The sequence below is a fragment of the Octopus sinensis genome, unplaced genomic scaffold (genome assembly GCF_006345805.1).
Source record: "Octopus sinensis unplaced genomic scaffold, ASM634580v1 Contig19163, whole genome shotgun sequence".
NCBI lineage: Eukaryota > Metazoa > Mollusca > Cephalopoda > Octopoda > Octopodidae > Octopus > Octopus sinensis.
Window position 1 is genome coordinate 1 of NW_021836196.1, and position 20000 is coordinate 20000.

Here is a 20000-nt window from a genome sequence, read left to right on the forward strand (position 1 = left end):
TTACTAATTTGTTAACTGGTAAATGTAAAAGAAACCAGCATCGTCCAAGGGAATTGCTAGTTTCTAACATTATTTACACAAATGAATTTTCTATTAGAATGAATTTGATGAAAGCAAAGACATATATACAAGATTGAACCATTTCTTTAGACTGCCAAAAAATGGGTACTTTGTAAGTAATGATTGGAATGATTGATCATCAGTTCATTAGTTTAAAAATATCAATGCATTTAAGCAAATGAAATAATGTATTTAAGCTCAGTAATTAAAGACAATATTAATTTCTATTTCAGACTGAATATTTGAAGCCATCTCCAACCTGGATACTGTATTAAAATCAAGCCCAGAGATGTTGTTACACCTGTGTCTTTTATTGACTTTCTTCCACTGTTGTCTAAGTGAAGATATCACATACCATGTTAAAGAAGAGAATGGTCCCTATACCTATATAGGGGACATTGCTACTGACCTACAGAAATCAGACAGCTCCTTCTTAAAGAATAAGGATTTAATTACATTTAGTCAACTGCAACAAAAGGGAGAACAGTTGTTCAATGTGACGAGAACAGGTAAACTGTACACTGTTGAGACATTGGATGCTGAGTCTGTGTGTAGTTATGAGAAAGAATGTTTTGAAATCGTTAAAGTTGCTGTTCACAAATCCAAGACATTTATGAAGATCTTAAAGATTAAAGTCATAATAGAAGACATCAATGACCACCAACCTGAGTTTCCTGAGAAGGACATTACTATACATTTCCGAGATGGAGATGGTAAAGGCATGAAAAGGCCCATACCTCATGCTATCGACAAAGATATGAGTCCAGAAAACAGCTTAATTACTTATGAATTGAAAAAGGATAATGGACGTTTTTCTTTATCAGTTTCTAAACAAACAGATGAAATATCAACATTACGAATTATTTTAGAAGAGAAATTGGACAGAGAAAAAGAAGACAATTACAATATTGAAGTCATTGCTAAAGATGGAGGAACTCCCCAAAAAAGTCCATTTTAAATGTGAAAATATCTGTAGAAGATGAAAATGATAATGCACCACAATTTTCTCAAAGTATCTACAATGTCTCTATTGAACATAAACATAAAAAGAATATTCCTGTAGTCACATTATCTGCCAGTGATTTAGATATTGGCAGGAATGGTAAAATATCTTTCTATTTTGCTAGGAAAACTACTGAGAAAGTGAAGAGAAACTTTAATTTAGATGAAAATACTGGAAAATTATATTTAGCTACATCTTCAAAAATTGATAAAGAAGAGTCTTTTAAATTATACATCGAAGCCAGAGATGATGGCAGTCCTCCTCTGAGTTCCATAGCAACAGTTATGGTAAATGTCATCAACCAGCAGAACAATCCTCCAAATATTGATGTGAACTTTATTTCTACACGGAATCACAACACAGCTACCATTCTGGAAGACATCAAAGTTGGTAGCTTCATTGCTTATGTGATGGTCACTGACAATGATGTTGGACACACAATGGACAGGTGAACTGTCATATCAAAGACGACACATTCAAACTACAGTCAATGGGATCGAAGGAATATAAAATAGTTCTAAAGAAAGCAGTAGACAGAGAGACAGGAACATTATCACTTTACTGTGTCGTGTGAAGATAAGGATTACCTGCTCTGAAAACTGATAAAGATCTGTCAATCCAAGTGTTGGATGTGAATGATGTAGAACCACACTTTACGAAAGACACATTCAAGTTCCTTACCTATGAGAATGACAAAGCTAATTTCCCTATTGGCTTTATCAATGCTACAGACCCAGATATTGGTAAGGGAGGTGAATTGTCTTATTCTCTGAGAAATAAACAGCAATATCGTCTGCCATTCCAGATTATCAACTCTGGCTTTATTTCAACAAACCAGTCTTTAGACAGAGAACACAGAGATTTCTATGAGTTTGAGGTTTTTGTGAAAGACAATGGAAGCCCATCTCTGAATAACACAGTGAATGTTGAAGTGGAAGTATTGGATAGAAATGATAATGCTCCATATTTTACATTTCCTAGTGTTGACCCTTTCACTCTTAATGTCCACTATCATCCGCAAAGTAAGAACGACATCACAGTTCTGAAAGCATCTGATATAGACAGTCACATGAATGCTTTTCTCAGGTATGAAATCGTTTCAGGTAACGAGAGACAGTTATTTAAACTGGATTCGTTCACTGGTGTGTTATCTTACTCTCGCACAGTTTACCAAAATGATGCCGGATCATATGAGCTTGAGTTTGTTGTGAAAGACAGTGGTACTCCAGTTCTGTCAGCAACAACTAGTGTGTCTTTGACACTGACTGTTAGTAACAAGACGTCACCAATGTTCACAGCTGTGCACCTACCAAGTGATAACACAATAGATGCGACATTGTTGATTATCATTGTAGTAGCAGCTGTGATAGTATCTATAGCTATTGTGGTTTCTATAACCCTGTGTATTGTGAGATGTAACAATGTGAGAAATAGCTCATCTGAAAGAACAGCAGAAGAGAAACAGGCATACCAATGTCGCAATGAGATGAGACAGTTGATCTATCAAGGTAACAACAGTGTACCTGTGATGTCAGGTAATCGAGGAGAGATGACAGACAGATATGGTCATTCGAGGAGCCATTACTATCCTGAAGACTGGAAGACATCGACAATGAGTCGGACACTTCAGAAGTCTACAAAGGTAAGCTTTACTTGGATTGACTATTTGGTAGCAGTGAATGTTTGTTCAATAATTATATGACTTAAAAGCATTGACAATGAGCAGAAGTTTACCAAAAAGTATGAATGTATGATTTTCTTGTATTTTGTATCAGTATTCTCATTGTTATAGAATTTATTTTTAATCACTTGGACATTTTTTATGTGTTCTTTCAGATAACCCCATTTGAGATAATTAAAACATAAACACCATGATGATATTTATATATTTTAAAATTTCAAATTAGTCATCAAAATTGTACTTTAGATAATTATATGCAAATGCACTGTTCTTTCTTTCCAACTTAATATTATTAATTTTATCAAGTAACATAAACTTTACATAGTATTTATAACCTTTAAATAGCAGGTTTTGGAATATTGACTTAACCACCAGATACATGTAGTTAAAACCCAATAACTTTGTGCTGTTTAGATAAAAACCATTTGTTCATATTTTACTGCCATAATATGATGAGTGTATATTGCTTACATACACCTGGTTACATGGAGAGATAACCAATACTGATTGTGAATCATGCTTGAATATTTAAGCATTTATTATCTCGTCTTCCACATATGTAAATGAATAGACTGCAAGCATCGTAAAACATTTTGTGTAAAATGAATGACATGGATAACTACAGATATACTAGTAATACTACACATGCCAACACAATGTCTGGGATTGAACTTAGAATCTGAGGGTTAGTAGCCTGCACTCTTATCCACTATGCTATATGCCTGTATGTAATTATAGAGTGAAGTTTTGGGCTTATAAACCTAATGTTTTATCTTTTCTTAATACAAAACTAGGTTAAATTATTCAATATCAGATATGGCACTGTTAATCCTAAATGATATATTTATAGTATGTGTTGTTACTATTGTATTTTACAGCAGAAATACAGTCAACCGATTGAGGTGACATCTTATGGAGACAACAGACCATCCTCTAACTATCCCACTGACACACTGACCAGTCGTAAGAGTAGTGGACAGTGCTGGAGTGAGCGGTCAAGTAGACAGTATGAAGAAATACCAGCAATGTCAGGTAGGATAACTATCTTCTTCAATATTTTATAATTGATTAATTAATTATCATTGGTCATCAATTTACTTGCTTAAATTCAGAAGTATTCATTGATAGGTCATCATTCCACTCTTGGCTGTGGTCAAATAGATATCCATATTTTGTTTGTTCCTTCTCAAGCCATGCCTGGCTCATAAGGGCCGGATCTCCCGGTTTCCTTGGCGTATAGGTTCCCCACCTGGACAGGATGCTGGTCCGTTGCAGGTGAGCTGTAAGATGCAGGGGAAAAGAGTAAGAGAAAGTTGTGGTGAAAGAGTCAGCAGAAGTTCACCATTACCTTCTGCCGGAGCCGCATGGAGCTTAGGTGTTTCGCTCATAAACACACACATTGCCTGGTCTGAGATTCAAACCTGCGATTCCTCGACCGTGAGTCCGCTGCTCTAACCACTAGGCCATGTGCTTCCACTATCCATATTTTAGGTAGGATAAGTTCTTGTTGTCTTTCATATACATACAATTACTTGAGTTCAAAGTTGCTTGCAGACTAAACACCAAGCATTCATTTATCATACATTTCTTTATAGAAACTTGGAAACAGCTTTCTTATGCAAATGCAGTCAGTCAAAGACTCCATGTACTGGATGCCAGAAGGTTTTAGGGGTCATCAGAAGAGAGTGTGAACTGTTTTGATGCCTTCCACTTGACAGCTTTACAGTGCACTGCCTCTTCTGCCTCCAGCTTTCCTGATGTGAGGCTTCACCTCCTGGTTTGACTGACTTGTATTCAACCTTGGGTCCATTTCAGGGTCATCACTTCTCCAGCCAAGCTTCATCATTCCTTCAGCTATACTCAATCTCTGGCTCTCTCTCCACTAGATCTCTTTCAAGATGACATTTGCTTGCATAGTTTTGACACCAATTGATAGCATCCACTGTCTCAGTTTGGTTCCAATAAAACTTCTACATCCAACTTCTATAAAGAGGTCTTATTACTCTCCAACCAGCAGCTATACAGTCTTCGTGCAGCATCTCATGTCACTCATCTTTCCTAACCTGAGTTGCATCTGCATTGTTTTCATGTGGAACAGTCAATTCAACAAGATGTATTATTTTGTTTCCTCACCTTGTATTGTCAATCTGGCTCCTTCTTTGTTGGTATTGGAAAGAGGCATTCACACCCTACAAGACCTACAATTAAATGGATGGCTTGAGCAAGGCTTAATTAATTGTCTTTAGTCACGTCAGAATTCCGTAATGTTGACACATGAATTTTTTATCAGTTTGGTCAGCTTGCTATTAACTCAGTCAGTTCTGCTATTGTTTGTGACATAGTAGAGTTTATTGACCCTTCATCAGCTTAGTATCCCTCTATTAATTCAGTTAGGTGTAACAACAGTGGTAAACCAGTAGAGTCTGTTGATAGATGACCAATTAGATCTTCCACCTAGTAACTCAACTGTGATACTGTTTGGGATAAGCCAGTAAAGCCTTCGGATCTTTCAGCAGCTAAGTCATCTGGTTATTCACCCAGTCAGCTGTAACACTGTGACAGAATTCAACAATGGTACCCCAGTAATCACTGATATCTTTCCATCTGCTAAGACAGCCCCTGGACAGCTCAGCTAGCAGTGTATATTATTAGTTAGATTTATGAATTACAAACTACTGAGGTAAATATTATTAACACTATCCACTTCTCTTGTACCGTAAGTGAAAATTATCCTTATTATTAATCATCATCATCATTTAGCGTCCGTTTTCCATGCTAGCATGGGTTGGACGGTTCAACTGGGGTCTGTGAAGCCAGAAGGCTGCATCAGGCCCAGTCTGATCTGGCAGTGTTTCTACGGCCGGATGCCCTTCCTAACGCCAACCACTCCGCGAGTGTATGTATTAATATTGTTAGAATTATCATTCCATGATTTTTTATTGTCATTTTGTGCTATCATTGCATAATTGAACACAGCATCATGTGTTTTGACTACATGCAATGTTTTACAAGTTGTATAATTAGGTGGTGAATTGGCAGAGCCATTACAGTGTCAAACCAAATGGTTTGTGGTATCAGTTGACTCTCTGCCCTCTGATGTCAAAGCCTGCCAAGGTCACCTTTGTTTTCCATCATTTTAAGGTCATTAAAAAGTACTGATTCAAGGCAATGGGTTGGCCGAACTGTAAGAATGTTGGACCATAAGTCCTCTGCTATTTGATCAGGCTCTTTGCTTTCTGAGTTCAGTTTGTGCTATAGTCTGCTTGTGTGATAGACGTAACTCTCTCACCCTATTTAGCTCTACCACTTGGCATCTTAGGTGCCTTTAGCAAAGCCTACTTTGTTGCAAGCATTTAGGTCAGGAGCCAGCTGTGAGACTATCTTCCTCCCTCCTCCCAGCAATAGCAGAGGCCCACTAACACGTCATCGACACTGCCTTTCCTCCTAACTATAATATTAAAAAAGAAAAACACAATATAATTCCAAGCATGTGCAGTGTTTGGTAGTGCTGTTGTCTGTATGTTTGTGCTTGTCTAATTACTGAGATATTGATTATGAATTTGTCCACAACTTTTTAACCCTTTCCAAACTACCTGTTATTATGGGGATTGTTTCTGTTTTCAATCTCCACATTCTGATTATCTGTATTTCCAAATCTTTATGTTTAGATAGTGAACACATTTCTTTTAAATATACACATCACTGTCTGTTTTAATATCTCCACTAATCTTGTACTGAAATATTTATGTCAACATGTCTAACTGAAATTGAAAGTATATTCTTGAAACTGTCAAATTATATGAAGTATTTCTTCTTGGTCCCTACCAGCAGTACCTGACTAATTTTCCCCTAATCTTCTTGTTTATGTGAATTGATATGTTATCAGAGTATGGTTACTTTATTGACTATACTGAAAGTAGGTCTATGGTCTATCATACCAAAGCAATGACAAGAAAACCCTAACAAGGCCAATAGTTTTGTTTTAAAACTATTCCTAATTGAGATTAGGTCAGTTAGCCCAACAATACAGAGGCATATATTGTTATAATTTAGCCCTAGGTCACATTTGACTCACTAGATATATGACCAATGATATTCAAGTCAAGTCAGGATCATGCTTTCTCTTTTCAACACATAGTGTATCTAGGACTGTGTTAGTTTATTATCTTTCCTTTTTAAGGACAACAAGGGTTTGAATTGAGGGAAATTTGACTGTTATTTCTAGCAGGTTAATTACTCACGTATACTGCAATCCATAAAGACCACCTTGCTGGCTCATCAAAAACCTGTTACAGATGACAATGTAAATGAGTTAATGAAAAGTAAATTAATTTTATAATATAAAAGGAGTTTTAGAAGTTTTTTTATGATGAAATATTTATTTCTTATTCATAAACTTAGCCTTCAAGAACAGTTATACATTCGTCTAATTTGATCAGCTTGTGAACCAGAGAAGTCACTAAATGAACTGTATTTTATTTAACAATTCCAATCTAATTAAGATATCATTTCAATGTAAATTATTTTAATTATTATTGTTGTTTTAATTTTATATTTTAGTTTAACTAACTGACTATAATCTTATTCACTGAATGTGGGCAAAAGATTGATTTCCAATTAATAACCTTTCTTTATGTAGAATATCTAAGATTATTTTATATATGTGTGTGTTTCAGGAATCTATGGTGGTGCCCCACCCGATGTATCAAGCACCAGTGAGAGAGACCATTACCAAGACAGATATGTGAAACCTCCAGAGAGACAGTTACCTTCAACACCAGATGTTGTTGTCAGTTAAGTGAGGTTGAGAGAGGAACACAACAGAAATAATATCTCACCTTCAACATTCACACAGTATTTAAAAACAACAGAAATATATTAGTTACATAATAATATTATCTGCATTGAATTAGTTATATTCTTGTGTGTGTGTATATGTATATGGGATATTTCCTTAGAAGACTAATTTAGCAGCTTTGGATATGAACAATTTCAATCAAATTCTAACACTTTAATTGCATAGGCAAAAGAAATATTTTAAGAATTTAAAAATAAAAACTCAGACGAGGAAAATAAAATCTAAAATTTAAACAGTTTGTTAAATTATGATAAATAATTTTCATATAGATATACTTTCTCTGTTTACATATCTTGTTTAAATTTTCCAAATCTATCCTGAATAAGAGAGTTAGGTCAGACACACACACTAACTGTTATTGTCAATATTGTATTTACATTTTAAATTACACACACATTAACAACATCAGCCATATTTTGTTAATATAACCTCTCTGTTCTAAGGATTTCTATATCAGTCTCTCTCCACATCAGACATGTTGGTGTTATATAGACTTATCATGGCTGACTGTTAGTGGAGCTGATAGTGTATCTTTTTCTTGCCTTTGAGAGGGAAACTGCATCTAGTTGGAATGAGGCTGGAGTAAGCATCACCCATCTCCCCCTCTCTCTCTCCCTCTCTCACACACACATATACACTAAACATCACCCATCCTACTCCCTCTCCTTTTCTAAGTGTATATTACACACACGCTTTATACACCACACATTCACAGAGGAAGACTTGAGAGGGAACTGCTGGTTCCCACTGACTCACCACCAACACTATTCCATCAACATGAAGCCATTGTCACACCATAGCAGCAGTGACACAGACAACCATTAACAACAGAACATTGGGACCAAGTCACAGTTTATACAACAAAGGATTTTACACACAATGAAGGTAAGTTTATTGTTCAATATTATTTATTCAAATTACGTGAAATAATGATTTCATATGTAGCCTTCCTGTAATATGAAAATGTAATATTCTGATGGTGGCCATATTAGATCTGTGTCAGTTCATATTGAATGTCTTCTTTTCCATAATGGCTATCATATAATTTACTAACAGGAGAACATTAAAGAAATGGAATATTTATTTTGACTTAACTGTATATTTTAAAAATTATTTTGAGTACGTAGCAGTTTCCTGTTTCATATTTTACCCTGTCATTTTCATTATATTCGTAGTAATTATGTTGTATGTAATCATTGAAGTATATGTGAGGTTTATTCTAATTAGTTTAAATGTAAAATTTCTCATTGAAAGTATGACCATTGAGGTAGAGGCCAAGGAGTTTGTATGTATGTGTGTATATATATCTCATATTGTATATGTAACAGTTTATATATATATATATATATATAAAGGGGTTTGTATGATTGTGTATAGAGGGATATATATTATTCAAAGAAATTCCAACTCTGTCTGTTTTTTATGTTTTATTTATATTCTTTATGATATTAATGTAGAATATAGAATATATAGTATAAATAGTATATATAATAAAATGAAATGAAGTATTGATTGTCTTATCATATATATATATATATATAAACTGTTACATTTACAATATGAGATCTAGAAATGTATGTCCCTGTATGCATATGGATATTTAACAGCAATGCCTTTGAAATATTCATATTTTATTCCCCAAATCATAGGAGCACTAACCATATGGGTGGATCACTTATGAAAAATCTAAACCTACATTCTTGAACATTTAGGCTTGAACTAGTTTTCAATATTGATTTGTTAATTTTGAATAATTTAAATGTATTTTATCATATAAAACAATTTCAAAAGATATTTACTTCATTTCCACTTTTAATTTAGACATTCTTTCCATTTGTAGATTTTCATATTATTTTAGCCACAGTTCCTTTAATATATTGGTTAGTTTTTATTCCTGCTAGAAATAAGCAATATATTTTCTCTCTACTCCCTTCAATAGATTTAACTAAACATTTTATTATAGTTGCTCCTTAATTATTGCATTTTATATCTTCCCTACATCATATTGTCAAAGCATTCTATAAATGACTGGAGATACATCTCTTATCAGTATCCTTGTAATTGACTTCTTCCATGAAAACAGTTAATCAAAATGTTTGTGAATTCAACTGATATTTGTATTAAATAGGTAAGATGTTTTATCAGCATCAAGAATAATAATTCAAGTACTGAACATGTTAAAATAGGAGAATTAGATCTAATTTGATCAATCGTAATTTACGTGTGTGTTACTATTAATGGGGACTGTATTGTCGCTAATATAACTGAATTTCTTTCATATCTCACAGCATCATGCTTATTCTTTCTTAATAGTTGGTGGAGACGTTTTTTCCTGAGAATATCTCTACAAAATGGTAACACTATAGATTAGATAAGTCAGCTATTTTGTAATGTAAGTTGGGATATAAAGCTGTGCCATGTTTCTTTAGATATACTGGCACCAGCGAATTAACTCAAGCTTTACCATGTATGACATGTGTATACATAATTGTGATGAAAGAGAAGAAAAGTATTTGATACATCCACTGCTCTCTCTCTTTCTCTCTCTCTCTGGTACCTTACAGTCATACCAAAATATTAGACATAGATTAATATCAGGTTAAGAAAAGCAATGTTTAGATGGTCAGGGATTTTCTGTTAATTGCCAAGAATGAGCACTGAAGCAGTTCCTTGTTATTGTCTGTTATGCTCTGCCTGAACAAGCATAGTTATGCAATGTCTCCTTATAATTCTGCTTGCATGTAAACATGGCATGGAGTTGATGAGAAATTATCTAAGATTAATTCACAATTCTTATATGCGTCTTATGATACACTTTGCTTTAATCAGAGTCTATACCATAGATATATATGCAGAGTGTGTTATTCTAGTTTGTGTATAATAATCAATGTTCCTAGAAGAGGCTGCATTCAAAGACAGTTTGGTTGGTATAAAAGGATCAGTTTGTTGGAATTTTAATATTTAACATTACTGTCATTGTTGTTTCTTGTTTGCATCATATCCCTATTAAAGAAATTCATTTGCATCATTTGAACAATAAAAAACTACATGTAAAGAGGGATGTGTTTCATATTGTAGCTTTTGTAAATTTACATTGATTTCTCATTAATATACAAATAGATTAATAAGTATTTTTTAATTAACATTTTTCATATGGCAACAACCAAAATAGAAAAGAATTTAGAGTAGATGAATAAACATTATGACCAGTTATGTTTCTTTTTTCTCAATAATGCAATGAATATTTCTATTTCAGACCGAACATTTGAAGCTGTCTTTCCCTTGGATACTGTATTAACAACAAAACCAGAGATGTTGCGATTTCTGTGTGTTTTACTGACTTTCTTCCACTGTTATTTAAGTGAAGATATCACTTACCATGTTGAAGAAGAGAAGAATTCCTACACTTATGTAGGGGACATTGCTACTGACTTACAGAAGGCAGACAGCTCCTATTTAAAGAACAAGGATTTAATTACATTTAGTCAACTGCAACAAAAGGGAGAACAGTTGTTCAATGTGACGAGAACAGGTAAACTGTACACTGTTGAGACATTGGATGCTGAGTCTGTGTGTAGTTATGAGAAAGAATGTTTTGAAATCGTTAAAGTTGCTGTTCACAAATCCAAGACATTTATGAAGATCTTAAAGATTAAAGTCATAATAGAAGACATCAATGACCACCAACCTGAGTTTCCAACTGAAGAAGTCAACATTCAGTTTTCAGAGAGAGATAGTAAAGGTTCAAAACTATCAATACCCAATGCTGTGGATAATGATATGGGTTATAAGAACAGCTTAATTAATTATGAATTGAAAGAGGATAATGAACATTTCTCTTTATTAGTTGCCAAACAAGCTGATGGTATATCATCATTAGAAATTATTTTAGAAGAGAATTTAGACAGAGAAACAAAAGACAACTACAATATTGAAGTCATTGCTAAAGATGGAGGAACTCCACCAAAACAATCTGTTTTAAATGTGAAAATATCTGTAGAAGATGAAAATGATAACAGGCCGCAATTTTCTCAAAGTATCTACAATGTTTCTATTGAACATAAACATAAAAAGAACATTCCAGTAGTCACATTATCTGCCAGTGATTTGGATATTGGCAAGAACGGTAAAATATCTTATTATTTCAGTAGAAAGACTGCAGAAAAAATGAAGAGATACTTTCATTTAGATAAAAGTACTGGAAAAATTTTCTTAGTACAATCTTTAGAGGTTGACACAAAAAATTCTTTAAAATTATACATTGAAGCCAGAGATGGTGGCAACCCTCCTCTCAGTACCATAGCAACTGTTATGGTAAATGTTATCAACCAACACAACAATCACCCAAATATTGATGTGAACTTTATTTCTACACAGAATCACAACACAGCTACCATTCTGGAAGACATCAAAGTTGGTAGTTTCATTGCTTATGTGATGGTCACTGACAACGATGTTGGACACAATGGACAGGTGAACTGTCATATCAAAGATGACACATTCAAACTACAGTCAATGGGATCAAAGGAATATAAAATAGTTCTAAAGAAAGCAGTAGACAGAGAGACACAGGAACATTATCACTTTACTGTGTCGTGTGAAGATAAAGGATTACCTGCTCTGAAAACTGATAAAGATCTGTCAATCCAAGTGTTGGATGTGAATGATGTAGAACCACACTTCACGAAAGACACATTCAAGTTCCTTACCTATGAGAATGACAAAGCTAATTTCCCTATTGGCTTTATCAATGCTACAGACCCAGATATTGGTAAGGGAGGTGAATTGTCCTATTCTCTGAGAAATAAACAGAAATATCGTCTGCCATTCCAGATTATCAACTCTGGCTTTATTTCAACAAACCAGTCTTTAGACAGAGAACACAGAGATTTCTATGAGTTTGAGGTTTTTGTGAAAGACAATGGAAGCCCATCTCTGAATAACACAGTGAATGTTGAAGTGGAAGTATTGGATAGAAATGATAATGCTCCATATTTTACATTTCCTAGTGTTGACCCTTTCACTCTTAATGTCCACTATCATCCGCAAAGTAAGAACGACATCACAGTTCTGAAAGCATCTGATATAGACAGTCACATGAATGCTTTTCTCAGGTATGAAATCGTTTCAGGTAACGAGAGACAGTTATTTAAACTGGATTCGTTCACTGGTGTGTTATCTTACTCTCGCACAGTTTACCAAAATGATGCCGGATCATATGAGCTTGAGTTTGTTGTAAAAGACAGTGGTACTCCAGTTCTGTCAGCAACAACTAGTGTGTCTTTGACACTGACTGTTAGTAACAAGACGTCACCAATGTTCACAGCTGTGCACCTACCAAGTGATAACACAATAGATGCAACATTGTTGATTATCATTGTAGTAGCAGCTGTGATAGTATCTATAGCTATTGTGGTTTCTATAACCCTGTGTATTGTGAGATGTAACAATGTGAGAAATAGCTCATCTGAAAGAACAGCAGAAGAGAAACAGGCATACCAATGTCGCAATGAGATGAGACAGTTGATCTATCAAGGTAACAACAGTGTACCTGTGATGTCAGGTAATCGAGGAGAGATGTCAGAGAGATATGGTCATTCAAGGAGCCATTACTATACTGAAGACTGGAAGACGTCAACAATGAGTCGGACACTTCAGAAGTCTATCAGGGTAAGCTTTTTCACTGTTTTGTTACTATATTCTTACTTTTCAAACACATCACCTTTGTCTTAATTAATTTTGGAAAAAACAAAGAATTTACTAAAATAACTGTTGAATTAGGCTGGTGTTCGGGATGTGAATGAACATGAAATTTTGTTGGAAAAGCTTTAATCTATATTGCTTTAACCCTTTCATTACTGTATTTATTTTGGGATGCTCTGTCTTTCTTTCAATTACTTTAAACATAACAAAGAATTTAGTAAAATAACTTCATTATCATTAAGCTAGTGTTAGGAACATAAATTGTGACTAAGGTGTGTTGGAAGATTTCAATTGAAAACTTATGAAAACAAGACATTTGTACTCAGAGCCAGAGCCAGTTTCAGTTGGGTTGGTATCAAAAGGGTTAAAGCAGTAATTTTATTTTATGCAGCTATGTGTGGTGTCAGGTGGGATGGTATTGAAGGGGTTAATTTTATAATCTGTCACTAAATAGTATTCTATGTCTTTTTCCGTTTGCTCCTCTTATTTCAGTTTGTCATCGTCATTATTATTCATTGCTGTATTGTTTATCATTCTCATCATTACCTTTTCTTTGATTCTGCTTTAGTGTTGATGAGGAGTTTTGACATCTTTCATGATGTCTTCATCTTAGATTATTTCAATGTGGAAAATTCATGCTCCTTATTTTAGTAAATTATTTATGCCTGGTACCATATCGAATTATATCAGTTTAGCATTACTGTCATCAGTCTGTATCCAAGTGATACCCTACTCTATTTGTAAACTTTAAATTCCATACACTCCAAAGTACTCCTTGTACCCTTAGCACTTCTGTTCTTTTATTAATTTTGGTCACCAATCTAGAGGATATTACTATTTATTTATATTTGATATTGAAGATTGCTATTACACTTTATCACCTTTTTTTTGTGTGTGTTTCATATTTTTTACATGGAAAATTGTCTGCTTATTCTGCAAACCTTGTGCTATGACATATGAGAATATTATTTAGAATAGTCTTCATTGCTAACTAATGCTTTAGTCATCTCTCATTCACTAAGTGTTTCTAAAACTAGAACTAGGACCTGAGTTTAACAAACCTCTGTGGTTTTCAAAGATTTTCATTCTTTTTTTGATCATCCAAAAAGGTGAGTAGCATCAGAAATGGTAAAGCATTGGATTAATTGTTTGACAGTATTTGTATCTAGTTGTATGCTGAGTCAAAATGCTGCTGGAGTTTGCCTTTCATACCAGTTATGTATGGAGGGCAGTTCTATTGACTGTATTCTTTCCATAAAAAGGACCTTGTGTCTGCATAAGAAATTATTTTACAATTATTTTGCCAAACGGATTGATATTGGTAAAAAAGTAGGCAGTTGTTTTATACCAAAGATGGATGCATACAACTCCAGAGAAAGTATCAATTATATTATCTATATCTTGTTACTATTGTATTTTCCAGCAGAAATACAGTCAACCGATTGAGGTGACATCTTATGGAGACAACAGACCATCCTCTAACTATCCCACTGACACACTGACCAGTCGTAAGAGCAGTGGACAGTGCTGGAGTGAGCGGTCAAGTAGACAGTATGAAGAAATACCAGCAATGTCAGGTAAGGGTAGTTTAAACTAAGAGAATAACAAGGATAAATATAATATACAAAACTGACTCTATGTATTACCATTGTATATGTTCCAGCTATCTATGGTATGCAACAGGACCCCACAGCCAACACTGAGAAACTGCCCCAGGACAGATATGTGAAACCTCCAGAAAGACAACTCCCTGCTACACCTGATGTTATAAACAACTGATCAGTTACAATTATTACTTACAAACTCCTAACCTTTCACATTATATAAATTTGTAGTGGATCTTTAAGTCTTCAAAATATATTAAGAATGAGTAATGAATGTTTTATGTTAATATCACTTGAATCATTTTCTGCTGGATTGGACAATGTTTCATCTCACCAATATATATACATATATATAATATATATTGTTTCAAATTTGTGTAAATGTATATACAATAACATATCAGTTGAATATAGTTAAAACATGGTCTGATTTTTACGTTTTTTATTATGGTCCTTTAACATTAAAAAATATTTTGTAATGCTCATAATGTTAAATTAGCATTTTCATATATATAGTGTATGAGAGTGCTAATTTAACTTAACGAGCATTACAAAATATTTTTTTAATGTTAAAGTACCATAATAAAAATTGTGAAAACCAGACCATGTTTTAACTTTGTTCAGCTGATACGGATATATTAAAATAGCAATAAGGAAGTTTGGCAATTGATAAGTAGTGTCTTGAATGTTTATGTTTAAATAGACAATCAAAATATATGATGAAAAATTAATTATGTAAGGCATTTAAGAAACAAGAAATGACTTTCTTAAGAAGACTATTGTCTTACAGCATTTAGACATTTTTTTAAACATTCCTTCTGTGTTTATAAGGACAACTGATGGTTTTTTAGAAATTAGGTCATAAAATATAAATTATTTCAAAATATCCTCATTTATAAACATATTTATCAGTATTTTCCATTATGAATTTTGTGTTACATCATAAGTTAGTAAATGTATTTACTAACAACAATAATGTTTTGTTAATATAAGATCTATATGAAACACTGAATGTATATATATATACACACGCCAGTCTTTTTCTACATCAGGCATATTGGTGTTGTATAGACTTAACATGGCTGACTGTTAGTGGGGCTGATATTCTGTATTCTTTCTTTCTTCTTCTGTGTGAGGGGAAATAGTCTGAGTGAAACTGGAATAAGCATCACCCATCTCACACACACACACATTCGTATACTTACACACTCACTAAACATCACACAGCTACAGAGGAAGACTTGAGAGGGAACTGCTGGTTCCCACTGACTCACCACCAACACTATTCCATCAACATGAAGCCATTGTCACACCATAGCAGCAGTGACACAAACAACCATTAACAACAGAACATTGGGACCAAGTCACAGTTTATACAACAAAGGATTTTACTCAATAAATGTAAGTCTGTCATTAATATTATATTCCTGTATAATTTACATTATGAAATTTATATATTTTCTTTATTACAAAACTAACAAATTTCTAATTTAGATTCTCATAAAGGAAAAATCTTTTAATTATATTTAGAATTTCCTTTGTCTTTTCCATTTTTTATTCCAAATGTTACTGTGTTTCTCTATAGTTCTTCATGATGATTCATTTCAACTTGCCACAAAATCCTTATTACTTATCCTAATATATCCATAGTTTTATCTCTTTACAAATGGCCTTTTCTTTTTAGCTTTTCTTTCTCAGTCCTCAGTTTGTAATATACTTTTATTAACTGAGATCCAAATATTTCAGTTATTTTCAATACATACATTTGTTTTGTTGTATCCTCATGAGACACTTATTTGTTAAAGAGTTTAGCCTTGGTACGGAAGGAAACAGTACGTAAAGGAAATGGATTGCTGCTTTGTCATTTACTTTCCTAAACTGTTGTCTTCTATGAAGATTTAAATTTCTTAAATATAACAATTTCTTAGATTTTATCCATGTTTCAATCAGTAATAATTATTGACTAAAATAATTTAACCTAGATTTGAATAAATGTTTTAGTTTTTTTTAATTTATGCTAACAATTTTAATTTTGCTGGTTAGTGTTTTACTTATATTTGACTGAATCAACACCTGTATGTTTCTAGTGTTGTCTCTTCATACCTGTAATTAGGTAGAGTCAACTGTGGTGAAATTTGATTTGAAATTAAAGAATTTAGTTTGCTATTCTCCTGTTTTGGTTATTTCTTTTAAAATTGAAACTATTAATTAGCAGATATGTCAGTGACGAGTAATGTTGTTCCATTACTAAGATTTTTATTTATTTTTGTGTATATTTGCTTTTATTTTACTCAATAATGGAGGTCAAATGTCTGAAGTTACATAATTAGGGGTATCCATCAATAGGTGATTATTTCTATTGTCTTTATTGAAGAAAAAATATGGGATTTGTTAGGTTGTTCTAATGTTGTTAGAGATACAAGTAAATTGAAATTATTACCATCAGACTCCATTGTGACCATACCATACTCCATTTTGTTCATCACAACTATTTCTATGATGAACTAAGATTATTTTATTCCAAAAATTTAATATTACTATCAAGGCAGTGAGTTGGCAGAATTGTTAGCACACTCGGCAAAATGATTAGCAGCATTTTGTCTGCCTTCACATTCTGGGTTCAAATTCTGTTGAGGTCACCTTTGCCTTTCCTCTTTTCAGGATTGATAATATAAGTTGATTACATCCACCCCAGTAGATGTAATCAACTTACCCTGTACCTTAGAATTGCTGGCCTTGTGCCAAAATTTGAAATCAATATCTCTTTCTATTTTAAAATCTAAAAATGAAGTGTTGTCAGAGATTAATAATAATTCTGTGTTTTAATGTCAACCACTTTACAGTGTGCTGGATGCTTTTAATGTGGCAACAACATGAGTGCTTTTTACATGTGACTGTCACAGGACTCTTGTAGGCCAGTCCTCTTCATCAGGGGTGGTGGCCTTAACACTTCTGCTGTGGAGGGTGGGTCTTCCTGAGTACAGCAAGGCACCAGATGTCTTGGTCTTTTGTCATCTCCAATGAAAGGTTCCGTGTTCTGAGGTTGTCCTTTGGTACTTCGTCCCATATCTTCCTGAGTCTCCCTCTTCCATGAGTTCCATCTATTTCGACTGATTAGTCCTTCTTTATCAGGCTGTCAATATCCATCTGCATCACATGGAAATATATGCTATTTAATTAATGATCAGCTATCAGAATCACAAACGCGCAAATTACAGTGTTAGCTTCATTCATTACTGTTGTCCAACCCATGCTAGCATGGAAAACGGATGTTAAACAATGATGATGATGATGATGATGATGATGATAACTAGCAAATATTTGTGTGATTGAAATGGCTTTTTCTGCATATCAAAAGTATAGAAAAAATATGCTTACACACTTTTGTTTTACAACTAGGCTTCTTAATTTATGTCATCATCATCCCCATCATTTAATGTCCATTTTACCACTCTTACATTGGTCAGCTGGAATTTGTTGTGGCAGAATTTCTATAACTAGATGCTCTATTTGTTATCAACCATCACCTGTTTCTCGGCAAAGTAACATTTCCCATTGACCGGACATGCTTCATGAAATGAGCAACTCTGGCTATATAATGGTCACCCTTGTTTAGAACCACCTTGTGATATCTAGACATGAGTATACATAAAACACACTCATATATAAGACAGGCTTCTTTCAGTTCCCATGTGCTAAAGCCACTCAGAAGGCTTTAGTCAGCCTGGAACTGTAGTAGCAGACACTTATCTAAGGTACCATGCCATGAAACTGAACCCAAAACCACAAATTTGAGAAGCAGCTAAACCTGATAGACATAGCATTTAATTCTTCCTCAAATCACATCGTTCATTGCCAAGTGCCTCTGCAAGTAGAATAACAGAATAAGTAATTATGAACAGTTTATATTACATACTTTGCTTTTGTCATGTACATGAACAATGTTGTGTAAGGAAATCTTATTTTATTTCACTTTTTATGAATGGAACTGTGACTTGTAGAGTGAACTGAACACTCTGTTTATTAATGATTACTGTTGGTTGTAGGTGTTTCTTTAGTGAACAACATATGATTTTTATTGAATATTTTTTGAAATTCTATTGTTTTGTGTGGTTAATCTTATGATGTGGGTGTTTAATGTTTCTTAACTTTTTCATGAGGATTTGTAATAAAATTGTGAATATATATTCTTAATTAGATTTTATATTTTCATTTCAGGTGTGGTTTACATTTTTGTTTTCTATAGAAGTCCTTCTTCATCCAAATGGCAGATATGTTTGTAGCAATTTGCATACTTCTCTCTTGTATGCATTGTAGTCTGTGTAAAGACATTACCTTTCATGTAAAGGAGGAGAATGTTCCTTACTATTTCATAGGTGACATTGCTACTGAAACTCTTGTCACCAAAACTCTTTTAACTGACGATGCCAGTCTCTTCACATTTAATCAACTTAAACAGAAAGGAACTCAACTGTTTAATGTAACAAAAGAAGGAAAATTGTACACAGCTCAAACTTTGGATGCCGAAGTTTTGTGTCGATATAACACTGAATGTTACAGAACTGTGAAAGTTGCTATCCATAAACATAAAACATTTATGAAGATCTTAAAGATTAAAGTCATAATAGAAGACACCAATGACCACCAACCTGAGTTTCCTCAGAAAGAAATCACTCTACATTTTAGGGAAGCAGATGGTAAAGGTATGAAGAAGGCTATACCTAATGCTGTTGATAAAGATGTTGGATATCAGAACAGGCTGATTAATTATAAATTGAGAAATAATTCTGTGAAATTTGTGCTGTCTGTTTCTAAAAGAGTGGATGGAATATCCAGATTGGAAATTGTTTTGAATGAAAAATTAGACAGAGAGCAAAAAGATATCTATCATGTTCAGGTATCAGCTACAGATGGGGGATCCCCACCTAAAGAATGTGTCTTAAAGATAACAATAATAGTAGAAGATGAGAATGATAATTTACCTCTTTTCTCAAATGACCTCTACAATATTTCTATTCAGAATACTTATCAAATATACAAACCGATATTAACTCCTTCTGCAAATGATAAGGATAGTGGTAAAAATGGGAT

The 20000-nt window shown here is 33.6% G+C and overlaps 3 protein-coding genes across 3 annotated transcripts in view; all 3 read left to right on the plus strand.

Annotated features, from left to right (window-relative positions):
• Positions 1-349: 349 nt before the first annotated feature.
• Positions 350-1515, plus strand: LOC115232041 (protocadherin gamma-C4-like). The gene is made up of 2 exons (XM_029801918.1): positions 350-1007; positions 1124-1515. Exons 1-2 carry the CDS (start codon positions 350-352, stop codon positions 1513-1515), a joined length of 1050 nt encoding a protein of 349 aa, XP_029657778.1.
• Positions 1516-1619: 104 nt separating this feature from the next.
• LOC115232040 (protocadherin beta-15-like) lies at positions 1620-15181 on the plus strand. The gene is made up of 6 exons (XM_029801917.2): positions 1620-2705; positions 3623-3776; positions 7421-7540; positions 10859-13272; positions 14729-14882; positions 14969-15181. The coding sequence occupies exons 1-6, from the start codon at positions 2133-2135 to the stop codon at positions 15082-15084; spliced, it is 3531 nt and encodes a 1176-aa protein (XP_029657777.2). The 5' UTR covers positions 1620-2132; the 3' UTR covers positions 15085-15181.
• A 643-nt stretch (positions 15182-15824) lies between these two features.
• The window catches only part of LOC115232042 (protocadherin beta-15-like), a 9099-nt gene continuing 4923 nt past the window's right edge, over positions 15825-20000 (plus strand). Inside the window, exons 1-2 of the mRNA XM_029801919.2 lie at positions 15825-16310; positions 19128-20000. The exon at positions 19128-20000 is cut by the window's right edge and continues 1543 nt beyond it. Coding sequence (XP_029657779.2) covers positions 19174-20000 — 827 coding nt within the window. The 5' untranslated portion in view covers positions 15825-16310; positions 19128-19173. The remainder of the gene's footprint in view (positions 16311-19127) is intronic.